Source organism: Camelus ferus, chromosome 3 (assembly GCF_009834535.1).
Source record: "Camelus ferus isolate YT-003-E chromosome 3, BCGSAC_Cfer_1.0, whole genome shotgun sequence".
In the NCBI taxonomy this organism is placed as follows: Eukaryota; Metazoa; Chordata; class Mammalia; order Artiodactyla; family Camelidae; genus Camelus; species Camelus ferus.
Window position 1 is genome coordinate 31,473,875 of NC_045698.1, and position 23,490 is coordinate 31,497,364.

Sequence of the window (23,490 nt, forward strand, 5' to 3'; positions counted from 1 at the left end):
ACTTTGAAGGGTAATTAATTCAGGATTTGAAATAATATATCTAAAATTCAAAACACGTCGTTCTGTTTAAATCACCCCTAACTATTAGGATTATTCTAGTAACCTGACTCTGTACTTTGTAGTTTCCTGCAAATATTATGCTCATTTAGGTTTGTAAATGGAAAAATAACCACCCTTGGAAAGTGGAGCAGTATGCATCAGGGAATTATTCACTTTAGGCATGGGTGGTCCCCGAGACTTGGAGACAGGCCATGTATTTGATGAATATAATCTGTTGGCATTCCTGCCACTTATCTGTAGAGTTTTCGAGAATCCTTCACTCACTGTAATAAACTCTGTCTCAGGATTTTAGGTCTGATTCAAAATCCACCCATTTGCATAGGGAGGTTCTATCACTTTCCAAAGCCTTGGCAAGACTCAAGTCTATCATAAAATAGGTTCGTATATGTAAATTATAGGGCAATTATTTGTCATCCTCGTTTCCAATAATAGTACAGAAACGTTTGTGTTTTGAAAATGGACAACAATCATACACTAAGGAAGAATAGTGTGAAGAATTAAAGAAAACTCAACTTGTACACTGTAGAAGATGTAAAACACAGGAATAGCTGGAAAATCCATGTCTTATTTAAGTTCTTTGCTTTCTACACGTATAGAAAACCTGTAACTAATTTTACAGTGATTATCGAGTATAAGCCCTCTTGGAAATCTTACCATGTAAAGGCAGAAAGACAGAGGCAAATCTGTACTCATTAATAAAACAAAACATTTGATTAGACTATATTGATAAAATAAAATATTCATGGTTTTAGTTTATTTTCTGTTGAATTTATTAATAATCTTTATATATATTTATATATGTATGGCTTTGAGCAAAGACAAAAGAAATATTCTAACTCATCCCTGATCATACAGTTTTTGTTAGAATTAGCTTTTCTACTATTTTCCCAGCAGGAGGAAGACCAGTCTTTTCAATAATACATTTCTTTCTGTACAGTTTAAAACTCCATACTTATGGGCTTAACTATGTACAGAGAAAAGAGGCCACTTTTCAACTAGCAGTGGACTTTTATATTACAGGAATGTGAGTCAATTTTTCTTAACCTAAGTATATATATTCATACATATATATGTATATAATTTACCCTGTACCACTTTATTTTTAACATATAAACCTTAGGGTTTTTTTTTTTTTGTCCATTCTGTTACAAAGTGAATAAAAATTTTATGGTTGCACTGAAAGACCATGCAGTTCAATTTTGCTTATGTTTCTCAATAGTGCTCAAAATAAAAAACCAAAAATTTATATATATATATAAAAATATTTCACTACCAAACCCATTAGTCCTATCAAATGTAAACCTTTAATAATTTAAAGGGCCAGTATATGATGCTCATAAATTGAAGTTCATTCTCAGTATTTTAATAAAATAAAGGAGTTTTGTACTGATATGTAAATGGTCTTGCAGCTTTCCCATAGATTCTAGGTAGACTGAACAATCCCTTTCTTACACCATTCCTGAAGCACCAGCATGTTCATGATAACATCACATTGATTCCTTTCACACAAGCTGGGCTCTGTTAGAAATTAAACATAACAACTCATTTTGGTATTATAGGTATCAGCTCCATAAAAGGCATAACAGGCAGCAAGGATCCAATTTAGAGTTTTTGCTTTTGTTTTTGTTTTCTGTCCTCAAGTCTGTCTGGAGCCCCTTCCCCATTTCATGCATGATCTTTGTCAAGTTCTTCTTAAATGGATCGCCAGTGTCAGAGATAAGGAAGACCTTCCTTTAGGTCATTGTCTTAAATTGGGTTGTGTACAGAAGTCGGTTATTAGGAACCTTCCACCTGTGTTCCAGTCATCCACCATATTCGTGGGATGCATTAGGCACAACTGATCTCTAAGGGACTTCTTTGAGAAGAAGCAGATGCTCAGAGATCGTGGAAAGAGCTAAGGAAACAGACAAACAAACAATGCTCACAGACATTCGGTTTGACCCCTGCTTGCTGGCACCATGTCTGTACTTTTTGCAGCACTTTTAAAACACCAAACCTCCTATCTAAGGGCTATGTTAGTCACCACATGCCTTCAGAGTTACTAGCCATTTAGTTACAATACACATAGAGCAAAGTGTGTATTCCCAAGCAGACATGATGCTATAGTGTATTTATTTTTTTAAATTAACACCACTGTAAACTACCAACTACAGTGAAGACATAGAACACACTGGTGACTCCAAATCAAGCTATGGTTTACAAATCATTTTTGAAATAATAATACTAATAATAATGATAATAATAATAATAACATTAAACGAAAGTGAAAACCTCACTTCTAGACTTAAGTCAGAGATCCAAGTCAGCCTTATAGGAATTTTAAGATAGGCAATTAATGAATGGTTATACTTTTCTAAGAACGAGAAATACTGTAAGCCTTTCCCTACATGACTGCTTTGAACCTTTTTTTTTTTTTCCCAAAAAGCATGCAGGGCCTATTTTCGGATGCTTGATTATGGCAAGAAGGAAGAAAAGGAATGATGTTCGGTGTAATACAAGCAATTTGTAGAATCGAGCATACAGTTTTGCATAAAACATTGCAGGTTAAAATAATATTGTAGGTTTCAAGCCATTGCATTACAGTTGAATAAGTGTCACAATTAGGTTTTGTAAAATTTAAAATCTAAGTTTCGAAGTGAAGCAATAAAACTAAATTCTTCAACGATGACTTTTACCTTCATACAGCACAGAATAGATATTTTTATCTGGGTTGGAAAAGTTATTTACAACTAACATTGATTGAGTCTTGGTAAAAGTCCGATAACACGTGAAGAGAAATATCCCCTCGGCTCTCTAAAAGATCGTGGACGTGTTTGAGGTTAGAGAAAGTCATAGCGGTGGCAATGCTAGTCCCCTACCACGGCCAAGCATAAGGTGTGATCTTTAACCTAATTCAAAATTGAAAGCACCAAAAAACAATTTAGAGCTATAAAATGGGATTTGCTCTTGAATCCTCCATAATTAATAACTAACAATTTAGATGCAGAGACAGCTAATGAGATAAGTTTTGATTGGTGCTATTCAGTAGCTCACTTGAGTTGCCTTTTTAAAACCAGAGGTTTGTTTCCATTGAATTCAAGAACTCTTCATAAAATAGAGAAATACATATATCAAAGGAATTAAGTAAAAGTAGGTTAAAAATAATCTTACAACAACATTTTAAATCCTTTAATGATTTAAAGAAAGGAAGACATATAACACTGAATGCTAAACAAGTCTGTTGAACTTCTCTTGAGACTTCTAGGTATAGATTTAATAGTATATGTGTATATATATATATATTTTACATTTTGCATGTAGGCCAGAGCTGTCTAAAATATCTCTTCATAGTAGGCTATAGGGATCTATCAGGAGATAGAATAAAATAAGGTCTGAGCATATTCTCAGTTTATTAGAGTATTTCTTTCTGCTTTGACAATCAGCAGGGATCATAAATTTGAAGCAAATCGTGGCTTTTCTGCCTCTGGGTCTGTACTTAAGACTGAGGATGACTCTCTCTGATGAGCCGCTGCTGGTGGAGGGGGTGCCGGGGGGACTCCTCGGTTGGGGGGGATGGCTCCCGACGACATCTGTCGGAACAGGGTGACTCTCTGGGGGACAGTGCCCCGGCCGGCTGCCTGCACCGCAGTCACGGGCTGAGGGATGGAGGCCAGGGACTCGCCCACAGTGGGATGCGGTCTGGAAATCATGGTGGAAACCTCATGGGGCAGCGAGGGCTGCGAGGCCGAGAGGGGCCTGACTTCGCGGGTCAGGCTGGGGTTGTGAAGCGCCTGCGTGCTCTTGTGCACTTCGTTTTTCGGCGTCGAGCTGCCGGATGTCTGTGGCTGGTGGGGCGGCGGCTGGGGCGGCGGCGGCTGGGACTGCTGGACGGGCTGCTGCTGAATGAGTGACAGCTGGGAAGCCGTGGGGGAGGCGTAGTGGAAAGTTCGAGAGGCCAGCGGGCTCTGGACGGGAGGGCTGCAGACCGCAGTGGTGTAGGAGCAGGGCGAGAGGATGGCCGACTGCTGCGGGGTCTGCGTGCTGGGGCTGGGGGAGTGCAGGTTGCTGTGCGACAGGCTGGGGGCGGTGTACACCGGCGGAGACTGTGTCCTCACGCGGGACGTCGGAGTGGCCGTCGAAGATGTGGAATTCAGGGCCGTCATCTGGGGATAACTGAGGGGAGCGATCGCCTGCACCATCTCCCGGTCGTGTTTCACAATCTGCTTCAGGATCTCGTTCTCCTGGTTGTTGAAAACACCAGTGTTCAGATCCTTCTGGAACTTTTGCAGAAGAATTGAATTTTTCTTTCCTGTCAGCGAAAGAAAGATAGGCCCTTAGAAAGCCTACAAAAGACTGATGGCAACTCCAAGTGAGAGTGACCTTGCAGACAGAAGGGTGGCAGTGTCTCATGGAAGGGGCTTAAACGCCACGTACTCACCTTCGGAAACCAAACAGAAACGTGGCTCCTGCCTTTCACACTTCCTGTATCTTTCTGGGAAATCTTACCTTCTACACAAGTCAGGTTGAAAAGTGTGTAACATGGCAAAAGCCACCTTACAGAAGAAATGGAGATATGTGCCCTGAGGGCTACCTTGGGAGGGAAAAAAGGGCCTTTGGATCAGGATGAGCCTGGAATCAAGATTTCAGTTTAAAGCTTCTTTTTCAAGAGAGGGCAATGGAACACTTGTTCTGTGACAGGTGCTCTACACAAGACATCAGGTAGATTTATTTTATTTAATCTTCAACTCTTTGAGGTAGGGGAGCTCATAATCCTATTTCACCCAAAAGTAGACTGGGGCGCAGTTAAGAATAATGCCCAAGAAAACATGGTTACCAAGTGACCGGGCTGGGAAAGGAAACCAGTAACTCTGATGGCAGACTTACTACAGACTGTGAGCCAGCCACGTGTATCCCGTTCGTGTTTGCTGGAAATGAAGGCTCCCGCCCCCACCCCCACCCCTGCTGAGCAGATGCTGTGTTTTAATAGATCCCCAGGTGACTCTCACATGCAAGTTTGAGAAGCAAAGGCCTTTGCTTCTGACCAGTGCCCCCCACCATGACTGTCCACTCTACTTGCATCTTCTCATCTCTGGAGCTTTCCAAGGACTGATTTTCAACTGCACCCTGCCAATTAAATTGGCCTAACCAGACGTGGGCCCAGATTTCAGTACTTTAAAAGCAAATTTCCCCAGGGGGTTCTCATGGGCAACCAGACTGAGAAGCGTTTCACAATCTTTCCTCTTCTGAAAAGTTGCTGTGAGGACCAAGGGGCATCGTGTATGGCAAGCTCTCGCTCATCGAGGACCTCAGGAAGCAGGGCCTCTCCTTCCCGCTCTTGTCTGTGGAGTGGTTTGCAGTAAGAAGACATTCTCTAGCAAAGTGGCAATTAGAATCAACTGCAGGTTGATGAAAGGGAAATCGGTGACTTTTTAATGACATCATCAATAAAGTCATACCCAGGTAAATATAGTGACTGAAAAGTAAATTAATTTGCCATTATCACTAAATAAAGTATCACGTCTAAAGTAACAAGGTATATTTTTTAATGCAGTATGTGTTATAATTTACTTGGATGCTGGGAAAGGTAATCATTTTAAATGGCTACCGAAATGAATAGTTACCTGCCTCTCTTTACAGAATTGTCTTAATTTCCCAAAGAACAAAGACTTCTACATTAGTAGAAAATATAAATGCTTACCTAGCATATTCCTTTAACTATAGTGTATACATTTATAAGCAATGGCCACAAAACTGAGAAGGATAATATTTGTGATCATGTGAATAGTCAGCATTTCATCATTTAAGTATCTGGGCCCGTGTGTAAAAATACTATAACTTTTAAAGCACTGTTAGAATCCTGTAAGAATTAAGAATGCAAATGCTTGGTGCTCACCAGCAATTTTATTGCCTGTATTATTGATTGCAAACCACTTCACGCAAACTTTCTAACAAAAAATCAATTGCAATAAGTTAGATGAGTGTGCTGCTCTATCAGATTAACGGAAATTCTCTATTGAAATAACCTGATTTTGGTGCTTTTGCTAAATATGTCTAGCTGGCTTAGAAAAAAACTCATACACTCAGAAATTAGTCTCTGGTTCTACCATAAATACTCAACATACCACAAAGAAGGAAATTATTTTCAAATTAAGTAATGATGCTCTCAGATGTACTCACTTCTTTTTTGGGCACTGTCTCCTGGACACACCATCCTGTTACATCTCTAAACTATCAGTATACTTTCTAATACGTATGTGATGTCTAATGGTAATGTCCAAATTACTACCTTTACTTCTCCTAATCTACTTTCAGATCCTTATGCAGTCTGTTGTCCTACCAATATAGGGGAAAAGAAAGAAGTAAAGTGCAGGAGAAAAGCTGGCACGACAATACATCAATCAGAAGTCCTTACCTTTTATAAGAACGAAGCAGTTGAAGTACCTCTTTGTTTACTTTCCAGTGATTCCCAACCCCATCTCCTTTGAGTTCATTGATTCCTTCATCCCTCCCTAACTCTCTTCACCAATATTCATTGTGTACTAGGTACTGTGAATTAACAGCGAATTAGACATGATCTCTACATTCACAAAGCTTAGCATCGCTAGAGCAGCTTAAAGAATAAAAGCAGTGCTGTGATGGAGAAATTTCCCAGCGATAAGGGAGAACATATCCAGGGTACTCAGCCTAGTAAGGGAGTGGGTGGTCATGGAGGTTTCTACAGGGAAGTGATGTCTAACTTGAGATAGGAAGGTGAGTAGAGTTAAGCAGGGAAAGGGGGCACAGGAGGGTAGGGTGAGGCAGGAGGATCTGGGTGTGGAAAATGAATGCATACCACCTAACGACATCAGAATGTTCCAGCATATCTTGGGAAGTTAGCAGCAAGCCCATCTGATCTAACTTCACTATGGCAATTATCCAAATCTTTAAACTAGTGTAACTAATAAGGTCTAACTTACATATTTTTATCTGAGAGCAGAGAAGACTTTAAAATAAGTTGATCTGTGCAAAGTAAAGCATCTATGTGGGTACTTCTATTAAGGCTTTTTCTGCTTGAGTCTGTATTACAAACATTTCAAGAAGTTTCTCCTGAGACAATTAAAATGCACAAGTTCTCAATTCTTAATATAAGAATAAAATATAAAGTTGATCCTTAAAAATCTTGTTATAAAATTGGGTTTGTAATGTAGACTCATACTATTGTATTTTTAGTTCTATTTTAATGCAATCTAGAATTTTTTTCATTGCTTTTACCTTAAGATTCAAATTGTTTTGGTATCACTGGGGAAATCAGACTGTGTAGCTAGTAAAAACAGAAATGAATAAACAAACCTAGAATAGTTAGAAGAGAAAGTTAGATAGAGCCTCAGATCTTTCTAGAAATATGGCTAGAGCTAATTGCTATTTCTATGCGAATTAAGAAGCAATCTATAAACTAGCATTTCGGACTTACAATTGAAATTATGTATATATATATGTCAGTCCACTTGATTAAAACTAAATTTTGCACAGAGAAGAAAACTAAGCAGAGTACCTATCCGATCTAGTCGGTCAATGGCAACCGTCTCAAATGCTCTTCTCATCATTGGATATTCCTCCAGGACCTCATTGAAATTGTCCACGGAAAGAGAATACAGACGACAATATGTGTCGGCTCGGACACTGGCAGTGCGGCGTCCCTTGGTCAGCAGGCAAATCTCTAAAAAGACGAGAAAGAACGATTTGTTTGGTAATTTTCTGCAAAAGGCCGTTAAAGCCTAAAAAAAAAAAAGAAAAAAAAAGTTTCATGATGTGAGAAATCAATGATTAGCAACATTTTCTACTTTATCAGGAAATCCTTTCTGATAATTAAAAGTACCCAATTGCTAACAGTTAATCTGAAAAAAAAATTTAAATAATTGAGGCTTTTGGTACAAAGGTAAGGCTGAAAGAACTTTATTTTCTTTCGGCTCCCATTCCAATCCCTCTGAAATAACAACCAAAAAAATGCAGGAAAAATAATAATAAATCCAAAATGGAGCTGAAAACAAGAGGAGACTATGGTCAGACAGAAGTTTATGAATTCTGGAAGACAGAAACCAAAGGGAGCTCAAAATCACTGGCTTAGAAAGTCCTATGATCAAGCAAAACTAGATCACAGGTTCAGATGTATGCATGCGTTAGGTAGTTCATATACTCCAATAAGATCAGTATAAAACATTATTTTCCTAATTCTCAGAGTGGCTTTTTATGTAAGTAAATTTTAAGGAAAATCCTTCATTAAAATTTTGATTCCCACTAAAAGGTAAGCAGACAGTTGCAAATTTGGATTTTCTTATTAGCTCACTAAATTAAAAAAGTGATGATTTTCTATTTCATTTTCCAAAATTTATTAAAATCCTGTAGACTTTGCTTGTTTAATTGAAAAATGTTGCTTCAAGATAACGTATTTGAAAAAAGGAATGGCAGAAGTGTTTCCAAAATGCACAGTCTCCTAGCAGAAGGAAATATAGCAAAATAATTATTGAAAGCGACCCAAATTCACACTCCAATGAACTTATTTAAAGAAATTCCATCCATGTTGATAAACTTCATGGGTAAATTATGTGGGAGGCACTAGGTACTTGATGTTAGAGCTGGAAACACGAATCAAACATACTATCTACTTTTGTATGACGTACCTGCTGGTGGTAAAAAGAAAAATTAGTTCCTTTTCATTTTCATTTAAATGCAATCTGGTGAGAAAAAGAGAATGCAGGCATTCTGGGAGTACTAAAGAAGTGCATCTGGACCAATCTGGCAATTGAGAGGATTTTAGGAACTGCCACCTAAGCCACCATTATGTTATTGTTCATGCTGGTAAACATATTTCAAATTTAATAAATAATATTGTGGCGGGGCCAAGATGGCAGAGTAGGACGCACTGAGCTCCCCTCTTCCCTCAGGCACACCAAAATTACAACTATTTACAGAGCAACTGTTGATGAAAACAACCTGAAGAGTAGTAGAAAAGATCTTCTACAACTAAAGATACAAAGAAGGAAGCACAGTGAGTCAGGTAGGAGGGGCACACATGCGATACAGTCAGGACCCACAGCCCTGGGGAGGCAACCCTAAATAGGAGGATGATCACATTACGAGCAAATGCATCAAAATGCTAATGAAGGTTATTTCTGGGGGATGAGGATTATGGATGATTGTTATTTTTCACTTTATGTTTTTATGAATATCTAGTTGTCTGCAATGAACAAACATTGCTTATAAAATTAGAAAGAAAACAGTAAATGCCATTAAAAATGAAAAAATATTGTGCACTGTTCATATTTGTGTGTTTATGTGTGTGCGTGCACGCACACTGGTAGGAAGGTGAATCTCTACTGGTCAATGTTGGAGGATAAAGTATATCATCATACCATGGCACTTTTCAGCTACTGTAATCTAAAAAATGTAATAAAATAATAATATAAAATAAAAATGTAATAAAGTATTTTCCACACTATCCCAAAATTAAATTCCTGTGTTGCTAAAGTACTAATGCCATATTATATAATTTAGAATTACAATATTATGACAAAAAAAGATGAGAAATGTATTATTGCTAAGTGCTGCTTTCAAATCTGTACAGATTGTCATATAGAAAGGTTATAAGTCTGTCAGAAAAACCCCAATAATATGTAACAAAGATCTGAAGAAGTATCCATACTCTTTAACTCAGGAATTTCACATGACAATCTAGCCTAAGGAAACAGTTTGTGATCAGAACAATGTTGTTTACATGGTGATATACATTATGCATTTATTTATACATCTGAAAATATGAGAATGCCTTAAATAACAGGTTAAGATTCATGATGAATTATGTGGCAGTTGTAAAAAGTAAAGCTTTTAAAGTCTATGTGTTAATAGGAGAATGGTCATGAAAGCGTCAGTGAGAAAAGCAGGATACAAGATTATAACTACAGCATGATAAAAATGACCACATATAGTATGAGTAAGACGACAATAAAATCTACCGATATGCACTGCTCTGGTTGGAAAATATTCCTTTATGAAGATATACTGTGTACATTTTGTCTTTGTTCAACTTTCTTTTATATAAATTAATTTTATTTGTGGCTGTATATAACTTTCACTTTTAAAATGTTATTTAAAAAGTAATATCTAAGGAAATAGGAAATACACAGAATAGGAAAACACAGAATAGAAAAAAAAACAAGATCTGAAGGAATATAAACAAAGCTATTAATAGTGATTACTAGTGTTGGAAATTTCCTCAACTTTAGTTTTCATTGTTTTCAATGTATTTCTATTTTGGCACTTATTTAATTTACAAATGCTTTCCATTTTCCTATGTTTGTTGCTTTCTCGTTATATCCTCCTCTTCTGTTCTGGATGTAATATTCTCTATCTTCTGATAGTTGTTAAGAGTTCTGGTTTTGAACGATGAGTGTATACTACAACATGGAAAAACCTCAGTATGTTTCACAAACATAGTAGAAGCAGCAAGACATGAGAGTCCACATAGTACATGATTCCACTGATACAAATACTCTAGAAAAGGCAAATCTCTAGTAACAGATAACAGGTTAGTGGTTGCTTGGAGCAGTGGGTGGGAAAGGAGATTAACAATAAATTAACATTTAATCCACAATACTTCAGACTTCATTCAGTCTTAGTTGATATCTAAAGTTCCATTGATTTTTATATCGTTGGTGCCTCTGTGGCATCCAGTAGGCACTTAATGTTTGCTGAATTGAATCAGTGAACAAAAAAGCAACATGTTCTACAAGATGAGTTTCAATCACCCATGGAAAAACTAAGAGCTAAATATAGATTTACACTAGCAAAGTCCTTTTAGATGTTACCGAATGAGCTGTGCTCACTCCCCACACAAAGCTCTTCAGCCATTATCTCTCAGCATCCCCTCAGCAATTTCTTAGTAAGGAACAGAACAAATGAAGGCATATCCATAAGAACAGAAATAGCCACTAGTCAGTGTGAAAAACAATTTAATTAGTCCCTTCTCCTTTTAATGCCTCCATATTCTTTATTACCACCACGAACAGAAATAAACAATATCACACACTTAGCAATGAGAAAAAGTAAACTTGATCATAAAAGAGTCTTAGATTTCATGAACCAAATTTCCTAGATTCAATATGAATGGAACAGATGTTTCTCTCAAAATTAATTTTCTCTTGATATTAAGTTATTTTGGGGATTCACGTATTGAGTGAAGGGAGTCCTGTGTTAGGTGTTACAGACTGAGTTTTTGTATATTTACTGTGTGTGTGTGTGTGTGTGTGTGTATGTATATATGTGTGTGTGTGCTTGGGTAAAGGACAGAGAGAAAAAAAAATTTAGTCATCTGTACATCTGTATCTAATACTTTCCCTTAGGTTCCTTAGAAATTGTGTATATATTAGTTTATCACTATTTTAATTTTCTTATACTGTGTTTTCTAATTGTTTCCTAAACATTGATCTAATCTCCCTGGTGAGTTTAAGACATTTTAAAGACAATAGCCACACAGTAACATTATTTTATCCCTCGAAGTGCCTGCTACCTTGAGTCCTGAGCCCAGAGAAAATTGTTTTAAAATGCTTATGACTACAGTGATAGCGGACAAACTCGAGGTTGACAGGAAGTTCTAGCCTTCAGTTTCTGATGACACAGATGTCTTGGTTCCCCTGCTGGGCATCGTCCCTTTGTAACAGAACTTGCCAAATGCTTTATGTACTTTTCCTAAGCAGCACGGTGTATCTTCGAGGTTTTTGCGCAATGTATATAATGAAGAAAGTATACAGAGGATTTGGTTATGTTTTCTTCAAAGTAGGTATGTCCTTACTCACCAGGTTAAAAATTAATTTGCTTTTGGGTGCTCAGATTGACTTCACAAGGAGAATAAAATATAAAATGAAGTAAAATTGAACTCCCAAAGAACCAGCTGAGTGTAGCTTACAGATGGAACCTTTTTAAAGCAGTCTTTTGGCTTATTTTCTAGACCCTGTTTGTTGTTTCAGTCTTTCTGCTTTTTTATTTTTTTCTTGTCTGTTTACTCTCTGAGAACTCAACTAGGAATTTCCTAGTGGTGCAATTGCTGCTTTAAAAATCTTAGTGGAAGTTTATTTGGAAATACGTCCCTTCTTCTGGAAGTAAATTTCTAGACTATAATTAAGTGCACAAGTAATGGGAACTTGGCGTACTAATTTTAATTCTGCATGATTCTCCTGTTTTTCTTTACAAGATAAGTTATTTTCTTTCCTGGGTAAGTTATTTCAGTTACTCAAGAGGAAAACTGAGAGTAATGAATCCCATCACAGGAATATTAGAAATCTCTACTTCCAATTTCAACAGTATAAGAAGTGTGTCCCGGGAGATTAAACGTGTCCTCCCACACTGTGTATGTATACGCTTTTGATAGTCTTTAGGGGATAAGCTATTTCAACCACCCAACGCTATTTTTGCTGACATTAGCTAACCTGACTATGAACATTTCAGCCCACCTGACATTACTGCCACCTATAAAAATGGTTGTTTTATAAGGCAAGGCAAATGGCCTCAAGAATTTTGCAATTCAGAATATTTCTCTGACCTCTAAAACAGATTTTGACATTGCGGTAACACAAGAGTTAATCATGAAAGTATTGCAGAAATTAGTAAGGTAATGAAAGGTAACCTGAGTTTCTAGAATTTATGGGAAAATTTGTATTCAGCTGCTCATAGCAACCTAAGCAAAAACTACTTTCTTCTTTTGTATCTGATAATCATGAAATAAAAGTAACCCTCTGTTGTGCATCGAAATACTAATTTCCTAGAAACCACTTAGGTTTCTAATCCAGTGTCTCATAATAATGTGCAAGAGGACATATCACTTTTTCATTTTCTATTTGTAGTTGTAATGTTTCTATATTTGTACTAGTGAAGTCGTAAAATGTCACCTCTGTGGCATAAGATATGGTAACATCCGACTTAAATCAGTCTGCGTACCAAATGTGGCTGGTAGAAGTGTCAAATGGATTTGAATAAGGATCTAAAGAAACAGAGAAGGATAAAACAAAATAGATGTAAATTTTGTAGTATTTGATGTATTTTGAAAAATTTCACATTTTGTATAACTTTCTGAAAAAGAGATTAGATATAACATATTTTCAAGTACAGATATTATATTATAGCCTATTATATATAAATAGATTTTATATCACGATAAATACTCTAATAAACAGAATTGCCCAATTTTGCTTTTTTCTAAAGATATAATTGATTATTTCAATTTCTGGGGACACACTCATACATGCACAATTACTGGTGTCCTCTATTGCTGTTTATGCTATTATTTATGATTAGTCATTTAACGATATTGCATTGTCAAACAAATCTTAGCTCTCGCCATATGTCTGGTCAATTTATTTCTCTTAAAACACAGGATCAGGATGATCACCTGGGGCTCTGAGTACTGACTCTGGTAGCAACGCCTCAGACAAGTTACACATTGGCAAAACTGTTACAAGGTTTAACTAATACAGTGCCTCTAACGTGCCAAGGTTTAACTACTACAGTGCCTCTAACGTGCCCAGTGTAAGCCTCGTACAGTATGGGCACTGTTACAACATGAGTTCCTTTCCTTTTTTCTTTATGTTCCTTCTCTTCTCTCTGTATTTTCTTCCTTTGATTTTTGGCTTGACTTGCTAGAACCAAAGAAAAAGTAATACTTCATGTATCAAGTAACTCTCCAAATTTGTGAAATATAACTATCATCTCTCACCCCCCCTACCCTCTCATAAACAACTTGTTCATGAACTAATCATCCCAATACTTTAGACTTGTCTCACGTACGAGGCTTCACACCGATGGACACTTTTTCTCAATTACCCCAGGTAGAATTCATCTTTGTGTGTCCACTCTGATCATCTTGCATCTTAGCCCCTACAGCACATTATTGAACTTATTTGTTTATATGCTATTTCTCTACACTAAACTATAAGGTATTTAATGAAAAGTTCAACAGTCACATTTGCGATGTCTAGTCCTTACCATAGAAATGTACTATGTCACACATTGTCACTTGGTTCATGAAATAAGGAATGAATGAGTCAATCAATTAATGAGAAGCAGAGTGACTTACACCAGATTGGAAACATCCTTCATAAAACAGGGTGCTCACATTTGAACACAGCATCCCAAAGAGCCAGATCTCCTTGAGGAGTGTTGGTCCTATTCACTAGATGTTACATCGCTCTTATCTTTTATCTGGTTCCTACTGATTATAAACACGTTTATGACACGATTGTTTCATCCTGTTGGATATGTGGAGGTTTCCATTAAGGTTTATATTTTTCACTCCTTAAATTCTCACCCCTTCCTCTACCTTAGGATATCTGAGGAGTCTTTAAATTCCATTGGGACTCCTTCTAATGGCTAATATCTGTATACAATCACTTTTACACAATACTGTTTATAAACTGAACTCTATTATGTATATATATATATTTCTTGTCATTGGCAAGTTAAAGTACTTTATGGCCCATCTCAGTGATTTTCAGACTATCTATTGGATAGATGAGAAACAATCACTGCTAGCTCTGTGTTAGCCCGCGTGATATCCAGAAGATAAAAGGTGATCTGTTACGTGATTGGAACAAAAATCACATAAAAATATCAAAGCTAAGAAAAGTAAGACCACAGTTTTCCTGTTTCTATCCATCTTTCAAAATCCACCAGACCACTCCAAATCTTTCCTTCTGATTTTAAACCTACCAGCACTCAACTCTTTAAAAGTTAATCAAACACCTTGAATTATAAATGCCTTTAAAAAGCAGCCAGCTTTTAAAAGATTCATCAAATGACTTCAGCTCATGTGTTTTCTGAAGTGGTATCTTGACAGCTCTGTTTTCCTATGTGGTTTAACACAAAAATGAAAAAAAAAAAAGTACAGCAGAAAAAGTAGTCTAAATAGAGAATATATTCACTAGATATTTATGAAATGAGTCTACTGCAGCAAAAAAGTTGTCTGTCTCCAATATTTCCCCTAGTTAAAGAGAACTTCTCTTCTCTAGCTTCTCTTTTTCACACACAACACACATGTACGTACCAATGATAAAATAAGATTTAAATACACGTTTTCTTGATTTATTTAATGTAAAAAAATCAACGGTCAACTGATTCAGACTAGATTCTTAAGTGCAGTGTTCCCCACATTTCAATTTGCATAATAATCACTTTATACATATTAATGTCTTGCTGAAAAGCAGATTAAGATTTGATAAATCTGAAGTGGGCCCTGAGACTGCATTTCTACCAAGTTCTTAGGTCACACCAATCATGCAAGTTTTTTTGGGAAATGAATTCTTATAGCTGTGAGCACTAAAGCAAAAACAGGGTTCCTTGTTTAAAATAAGTTGGGAAAAGGTGGTGAAAAGAAATGGAAATTAAGGGATAGCATGAATTCAAATCAACGAATGATTTCCTTGTACCGGCACGTTGCAGGAAACTATGGGAAATATAAAAGAAATGAAAGACACTGATCCTGCCTCAAAGAGCTTATAGTTAACTAGAAATTCAAGCACAATATGTAACAAAAGCTTGAGAATGATTTCCAAGCTACATTTTCTGCTAGTGACTTTAAAGTTTATAAAACTCTAAAAATACAGATACTACATCATTTGTCATCGTATAGTTCTGCACACCTCAGGTGGCATGAAAGGCCTTAGGCTCTGAACAAGGTGCAGAAATTAAACTGTTCAGGCCATGAGGATGGAGAGGACAGGGAGAAAGGAAGGGGAGGGGGGACGAAGGACATTAGAGTGAAATAATCATGCGCACAGGTTCAGAGAAGAGTCTGTAAGGAGGTTTTCATGGAAATGTAAAACCAGCAGCCTCACAGGATTACAGGAATTTGATTAGGCACAGAGAGTAGTCCTCCAGTGGCAAGAAGCTGGGTCTTGATCCGCAGTGGTACTGCGAGGTTCTTAAGGAAGGAATCTGTGCATAAAGTACTGTCTTAGGAAAGGAGATTATATGAAATAGAGTAGGGAGTTCTAGCTCTCCAGAGTCTTGCCATATACAGGAAAAGTGCTCCATCTCTCTCTTTCTCTTAAAAGCAAATGTATTCTCTTTCAAACCTTTTGTTTTATGACACAAGAATATTAATTTATAGTTGGCTTATAAAATAAACTAAAAGGGAGATTCTTTGCAGTTATAAAAAGATCTATAAAGAAGTTTTGATAATAATTTTGGGTATGAGGTGATGGAAATTTGCCTGAAATAAAGCTAATGTGCCCAGAAATGATCTCTTCTAAGAATCCCCATGAAAGGAAGCTTCAAAAGAACTTGAAAGATGATGAAGCATCCGCAATTTTGAACCCAGATGTAAAGGAAAACCACTAAACGGTATCTGTCCAGTGAGTGAAGATAAGATGAAAGGCTGTTTTTGAAAAAAATCAACTAAAACTTTGGAACCAGAGAAAAATCAAGCAAAACTTTGGCATCCAGAGAAAAACCTCATTTCACAAGAATCTTCCTGACATTAAGCCAGTAGCTCCTTTCTATAAAATTGCCTTGTGTGTGTACAAGCTGGTAAGCTTTTATCACATGACTCTGCATATTTGTGATAACTGGTTCCAGTATTGATGCCTGTCCCAAAGATGGTTGTCTGTAACTGGTCAGCAGCTCATGGGATGGCCTGGCTGGAAAACTCTTCCTGTTGGGGATGCTTTACATTGGATTGTGATTAACAGGCCAAATGATAACTTCTCATGGGGATTCAGAAAGTAAGGAATGAACAGCCAAAACAGTCTTAAGTTATGGGAAAGGTGTAGCCTTAATGTGGCTCTTAAAAGTCCACTGGCGTCCCTGGGGCTTCCCAAGCAGCACTCTCAACTGCCACAAAGTCGGGAGGCCTCTGACGGTCTTGACCTGGTTTGCTGTGCTTCCTTTTTTCATGTGCTCGCTCACAATAGACTCTGTCATCTCAGCTAACCTGCACTTCTCTGTGCCCTTCAGCTCCAAAGTGCCTGACTCACACACGTCTCCGTCTCCCACCTCCTCTAAATATTTACTGTCATCCATCTTGTTAGAAGCCTCTGCCTTCTCTTGTCTCTCCCTCTCTTGAGAGACTACAGTGCGTTCTTTAAGTCCATGACATGAGTAGTCATAGAGAGGCCTTGAAGTGAGTTGCAAATTAACATCCTACCCATGGAGGTTGCATTTTCTACTTCTGAGTAATCCAAAGTATCAGTAGAGAGGTCCGCTGGAAATCTCTCGTTGTGCAAGAGAACAGCAAAAATGTATTAGGCAAGAAAGCACTCTTACTAACATCTCCCCACCAAAAGAACAGGCACATTCACAAATTAATCCTAACAAAAGGAACTATCTGCTGATCTTTTCTCACTCCAAGAAGCATCACTCTATTTGACAAGTGAGTGAAGTTAAGGTAATAATTGCAATCATAGAAATGACGCTGAAGTTCTGCATCAAAGTTTGTGTGTAAGGTCAAGTATATTGATGAAAAAAAAAATCCACATCAGTAACTAGCTGGTTTAGTTAGTAGCATGTATTAGTTGATAGAAGAAAAATGCATTAAAGGGATAATAAGTAAAATATATTTCAGTGACTTATTTTCCTTATATTATTCAGAATGAGTTAAATTGGAAGATAGGCTAGGTTTGAAATGAGAGGTTATTTATATCAAAAGTCCTATAGGCAAATTCAACCATCATATTTTTTGCTACTTTTTGTACTGAGTTAAGAACAGTTTTCACATTTTTAAAAGTCTGTAAAACAATAAATAAATAAAAAGATGAATATGTGACAGAGACCACATGTGGCCCACAAAGCCTAAAATATTTACTGTTTGGCTCTTTACAGAAAGTTTGTCAACCCCTAGGTTAAACAGACTTTTTTTTTTCCCTTCTACACAGATGACTTTTATTATATTTTAACTTAGTCATATTAAAAAATCTGGAAAGAGTAGTAATCATTGGGCTAAAGATGTATGAACTAGGTTTTGGCTTATGATTTCTAGCAGAGCGAACTGAAGAATTGGGTCAAATGCCCAACAGTTTATCCAAACCACATTTTAAGAAATTCCTACTTGGCCAGTTTGATAAATAGACAACAGGAAACCCTCCCACCAGAGATGGCCTGGCTCTCATCGTGGAGGAAAGCTTTCTAAGCTTAACTGAGAGGTGATTCCATTCTTTTCAAATCATATCCAATAGAAGCTTCACTCAACCAGGTACTCAGTCAACCAGTATTTTCCTCTCAGGTTTGTGGAGAAGGGTGGGGCAGGGGGAACACATCTAAAAAGTTAAATGTCACAAAAAGGGCTAATTTTTTCTTATTATTTTGATTGTTAAGGTTCTTATTATGGAATATTTTAAATATACAAAAAAAGAACAGTATAATACTATACTATTAAATACTAGTATGATAGTATAAATCATAGTCTAATAAACTTGTATAATAGTGTAAATAATAACTGTAAAATAAATCCTATGTATTCATCACCCAGCTTAAACAATTACTGACTCACAGCTAAACTTGTTTCACTGCCACCTCACATATTTCCCCTCTCCTTTATTATTTTGAAGGAAATTGCGAATATATTAATTCTACTGTAAAATTTCTGTATGCATTACTAATATATAAATAATTCTACAATAAAATCACCATAATTATTGGACGTAAAAATTAACAAGAATAACTTAATATTATCAAACATTCAGTCAGTGTTCAAATTTCTAAACAGGAAGACATTTTCTGGAGAGGTGATTTCCACATCATGTCACAACTCTCTCTCCTTCCCAGAGGAGCCTAAACAGAAATGTCCCCGAGAACCTATAACACTTAAAATAATTAAAAATAAGTTTTGTAAGATGAAAGCTATGCAATCCATTATAATACTGTCCCAGCACAAGAAAAGTATACTCATTTGCTTCAGAAAGGGATAGTAACCTATTTTTAAGGAATAGCAATTGAAAACAAAAAGGGATTTTGTTTGTTGAACACCAGTAAAATGTAACTAAAACACCATAGACCTGGAAAATTGACTTACAGAGGTATATCTTTATTTACTATTTTTTGCATCATCATTATCATCATCATCATTATTAGCAGAAATCCCTAAACGGAAGGATGGATGACAGCTGAAAATTCAGAGGTCACATGAGAATGAACGAATTGCTGAAAGGACCTCAGGAGAAAAACAAAACAAATGCAAGAAAGATAATTCTTATTATTGGACTTAATGTATGAAGTATTGGACTTGTGTTCCAATAATATCAAACTGAATGAGACTCTCTAGACCAGAGTTTCTCTGTCCCTGTTGGCATCTGGGGCTGGATGATTTTTTTGGCATCTGGAGCTGACCTGTGTGTTGTAAAATGTCCCCCTGCATCTCTGGTCTCTGTCTACCAGATGCCAGTAGCAAAACCCTCACACTAGAAGCACCTTTACTGATGGACTGACAGTAGCGTTGATGAGGGCATACTTTTGGTCTCACAACTTCATGAACCCTGCTCTAAAATTCCAAGGAGGCAAACATGCTATTGCTTTGTGTCTCTGTACTTTTATATCAACTTAACAACAGAAGCTTAAAATTATGTTTTAGATATCGAAGCATTTATGATTAAACTCTTTGAGACATTTGCCTTAATTATGCAGTCTTTTTTGGATTATCTTGGAGCACTGTAAACTGAAAGCTAATCACTTTGTTAATGAGAGAAAGCTATTTAAACATATTAAAAATGCTTTTTGAAATCTCCATCTATTTTCCTGTCCCATTACAGTCTCAGGTAACTCCAGTTGGTTTCCTAGTTTAATTAAACAGAATAAAAAAAGATTCAGCTAAAGAGTCCATGACATAGAGATACAGAAAAAAATGAGAGAAAGGAAAATAAAATGTATATTAGTGTTAGTAAATAGTAACCAATGTGCAAATTGTTTCTGACAGAAAAAGTTTGATTAAGTTGGGGCTTTCTGACAGTGTGTGGAAACCAAAAAGTATTTGAAGGTATGCCAACAAAGCCTAGAGGGAAGGCCTTTTCTTTGATTAGCGATATCGTATGGTTAGGGAAATGCTTAGAGCCACATATGACGGTGTTTCTTTAGTGCTGGGATGCCTAGTTAAATCTTACAGCATTTTCTCTGATACAAAAGCAAAACGTTTTTTGGGGGGCAGTGTAGAGAAAAATGAATAAAATATGTCCAGTATGTGTCACGTGGCACTGTCACGTAGTGTCATGAGCAACAGCCCCAGCAACACGCGTACATGCAATGACTGACTCCATGGAGTAGGTGGGTGGGTAATAATCCATATTAGTCCGGTTAAAAAAGGTGTGGTGCTGGTGCAATACCTGGCCATGGAAAACCCTCATCCAGAAACTGGTTTTTGTTTGTTTGTTTTCAATGCATTTTTAACTATCTGGAATCATCTTACTGATTTATTTCCATTTTATTGTCTGTCTGTCTCAATGAGAACGAAGGCTGCAGGAAGGCAGGCTATTGTTTCTCTTCCTCTCTACTGTATTGCCATTACCGACAACAGCAACTGACACTTTGCAGTTGTTCAAAACATATTTGCTGAAGAAAGAATGAATAATTTAATGAATGAAGTAGTTATAATATACTTAGGTATGATGAACCAATAATATTAAAAATTGTTTAATTAGGAGCAAGAAATAATTCTATTTTTCCCTTGGTTTGGACACAAATAAAAAGATAAGAAAAAAATTAGGAAAACAATTATCCACCATCATCATCAGTGCATAAAAGAAAAAGATATTTTAACATAGAAATAGCAAGAGTAATTCCAAAATAAAAAATAAACACAGGACAAAGGGCAAGACAGTTAAATAAACTCATCTCTAAGAATAAGTCGATCCATTGTTCTCATATTACTTATTTCATCACAGACCAGTGAAAAATCTTGCAGAGCTCGTCCCCTGGGAGACAGCTATAAAAAGTGGCTTTCCATTATGACACATGGGAATGACACGAATAACTATTAATTGTTATTTTTATCCTGAGCTCATGTGTTTCTCCTGAGCCCCCAGACTACTGAGTTAGTCTAACATTAAAGTTTCAAAATATAAAGTATACAGTGCTGGGTAAATCGGCTTTAGGGTCAGAGGTTTATCTTCATTCTCCTTGTTCTTAGAGTTAGAGGTTTGTCTTTATTCTTGTTCTCATTACCAAAGCCCTTCGTGCTGAATAACTTTCCCTAAGGTCTGGTACGTCTCAGCTTCCTTTGTTCTCCTACGTAAAGGTTTAATGATGGTGTGTATCTTTCCATTGCAGGGATAAATTGTCTTTTCCTCAGCAGAGACAGCTGGAGGCATTCTATCAAGAGTGTTTGTTTTTATAGCCTAATTGACAATTAGAGTATTAGAGAGCATAACTGGATAGGAAACTCTGTTCCCTCTCTCCTACGCAAGATTTATGTAACTTAAGAATTTTACATAAAAATTCCGGGTGTTGTAAAGCTCAGGTATAGACCTGGCCCTTTCGAGAACAGAAACATCTAGTAATGTATAGAATAGTTACAGAAAAAACATAGGGTTAGAAGCATGGATCCAGAAACTTGTGAGAGGTAGAAAGGAAACTGAATTGTACCTCTAATGACAGGAGCATCACTTCTTTTGCTTTCCCTGTTGATAACTCAGCATACTGTTTAATGGGAGGTAGGCTGGTCTAATATTGGGGGGGGGGGTACGTTCTCAGCTAGGGCTCCTAATCTAAACCATACAACAGATAATCATTTCAGTCACTATTTAATGAATTCTCACAAGGACGGTATGTGAGTAGTACCATCCTAGACATGTTAAATGCTAAGTTAATTCATTGCTTGTGATATATGACTTAAGACCATAGCGCTTGAGTCTGTCTGGGCTCTGGTTCAGAAGGGCTGGAGAGTAGCAGACTAAGTGGGGAGAGGACTCAATATGTTACAACAGATTACAATAGGAGGGGAGACACGCTCTTACAATTTTGTGAGAATTCCCCATGTTTATGAGGCTAGTGATCATCTTTTCTGCTCTCAGGTCAGTGGCAGCTTTCAGAAGGGAATTAGTTTTGCTAATTTACTGTGAACCAGAGTCATCTCTGTCTTCATTACATGACTGCAGGCCCCTGGTACTGCAAACAGACTATTGATCTTCCCGGACGTTTACAAGCTGCTTGGTTCACAGGCACTCACTCATCAATTCAGCCAACAGATATTGGATAAACACAGGTATTAAATAACTGCAAATGTGGCAATTGTTGGTGATAATACTGTCAAAATGATGCATTCTTAGAATGTGTAGTCTAGCAAGCCCAACACCCAACTTACGGCTTATTTCCTCCCACTGCTAACCTTGCCAACTTGCTTTAAATATATTCACTACCAAGGTAAATGGCCTCATGTTTACCCAGTTATCCAAACCAAAAACATGCTATCGTTTGGGGCGCCTCTCTTTCTCTTACTCTCCATAAGAAGCAGGACTGTAAATTCCACTGATTCTTTTTCCTTAGTATCTTTTCTAATCCTATCCTGAGAATTAATTTAAATCCTCATAACTTCTCTTCTAGGTTATTTTAAGACCTTCTTAACTGTCTGTGTACTTGTGCAATGCCTCTCTCTATGGAATACTTATTCCTGAACAAGTAAATTTGATCATTCCATTCCTCATTTTAAAAGCCTCCAATTCTTGCTCATTACCTGTAGGATGAAATCCTAATTTCTTGCAAACACATAGATCTACAGTCACTCACCTGCTGCTGCTGCCTGCCTCCCACCTTACATCCCAAACGTTATGGATACTCTATGCTCATTTCCTCAAACCGCCATCTTCTCTCCACCCGCTGCTTTTACACTTGCTGCTCCTTCCATCCGGAATGCTCATTCCACAAACATCCCCTTAATCTGCTACCTCCTACTCAGACTGTGGGACTCAATTTAGGTGTCACCTCCTCCAGAGAGGATGCTTTTTGGGCAGATTCCTCCATCTTAAGTTGTGATTTTATTGAATTGTGATGCATTGAATTGTGCTGGTCTGCATAGTTGTTTGACTTCCTGTTACATGTTTACTTTCTTAAAGACATACTGAAGACACAGTGACTGGCATACAGAGTCTCCAGAAAGCTTGTGGAACAAATGAGTATTAGTCAAAGCATAAACTGCTGATAACATTATCAGTTATATCATTTATAACACAATCAATATTTAACTTAAATGACTAGTAGTAATAATAGGTGGCAAATAATTTTATGCCTATAAATCAGTTAGGAAGATATTGATATATAATGGGGAAGCAAATGATGAATGAGAAACAAAATATGCTTGTGTATATGTACACATGTATCTGTGTGTGGATGGTTATTCCGACACACTTTATTGAAGACCTATAAAACCCAGGGGGAGGGAACAGAGTTACAAAATTTAAAAAAAGTCTAGTGCAGTAGGCAAGCACAGATGATTTAATTGTAATATATTCA

The 23,490-nt window shown here is 36.9% G+C and overlaps 1 protein-coding gene across 1 annotated transcript in view; it reads right to left on the reverse strand.

Moving 5' to 3' along the window:
- Positions 1–828: 828 nt before the first annotated feature.
- HCN1 (hyperpolarization activated cyclic nucleotide gated potassium channel 1) overlaps positions 829–23,490 on the reverse strand; it is a 325,260-nt gene continuing 302,598 nt past the window's right edge. The window contains exons 7-8 of the mRNA XM_032471845.1: positions 7,571–7,735; positions 829–4,348 (exon numbers count right to left, since the gene is read on the reverse strand). Coding sequence (XP_032327736.1) covers positions 3,489–4,348; positions 7,571–7,735 — 1,025 coding nt within the window. The 3' untranslated portion in view covers positions 829–3,488. The remainder of the gene's footprint in view (positions 4,349–7,570; positions 7,736–23,490) is intronic.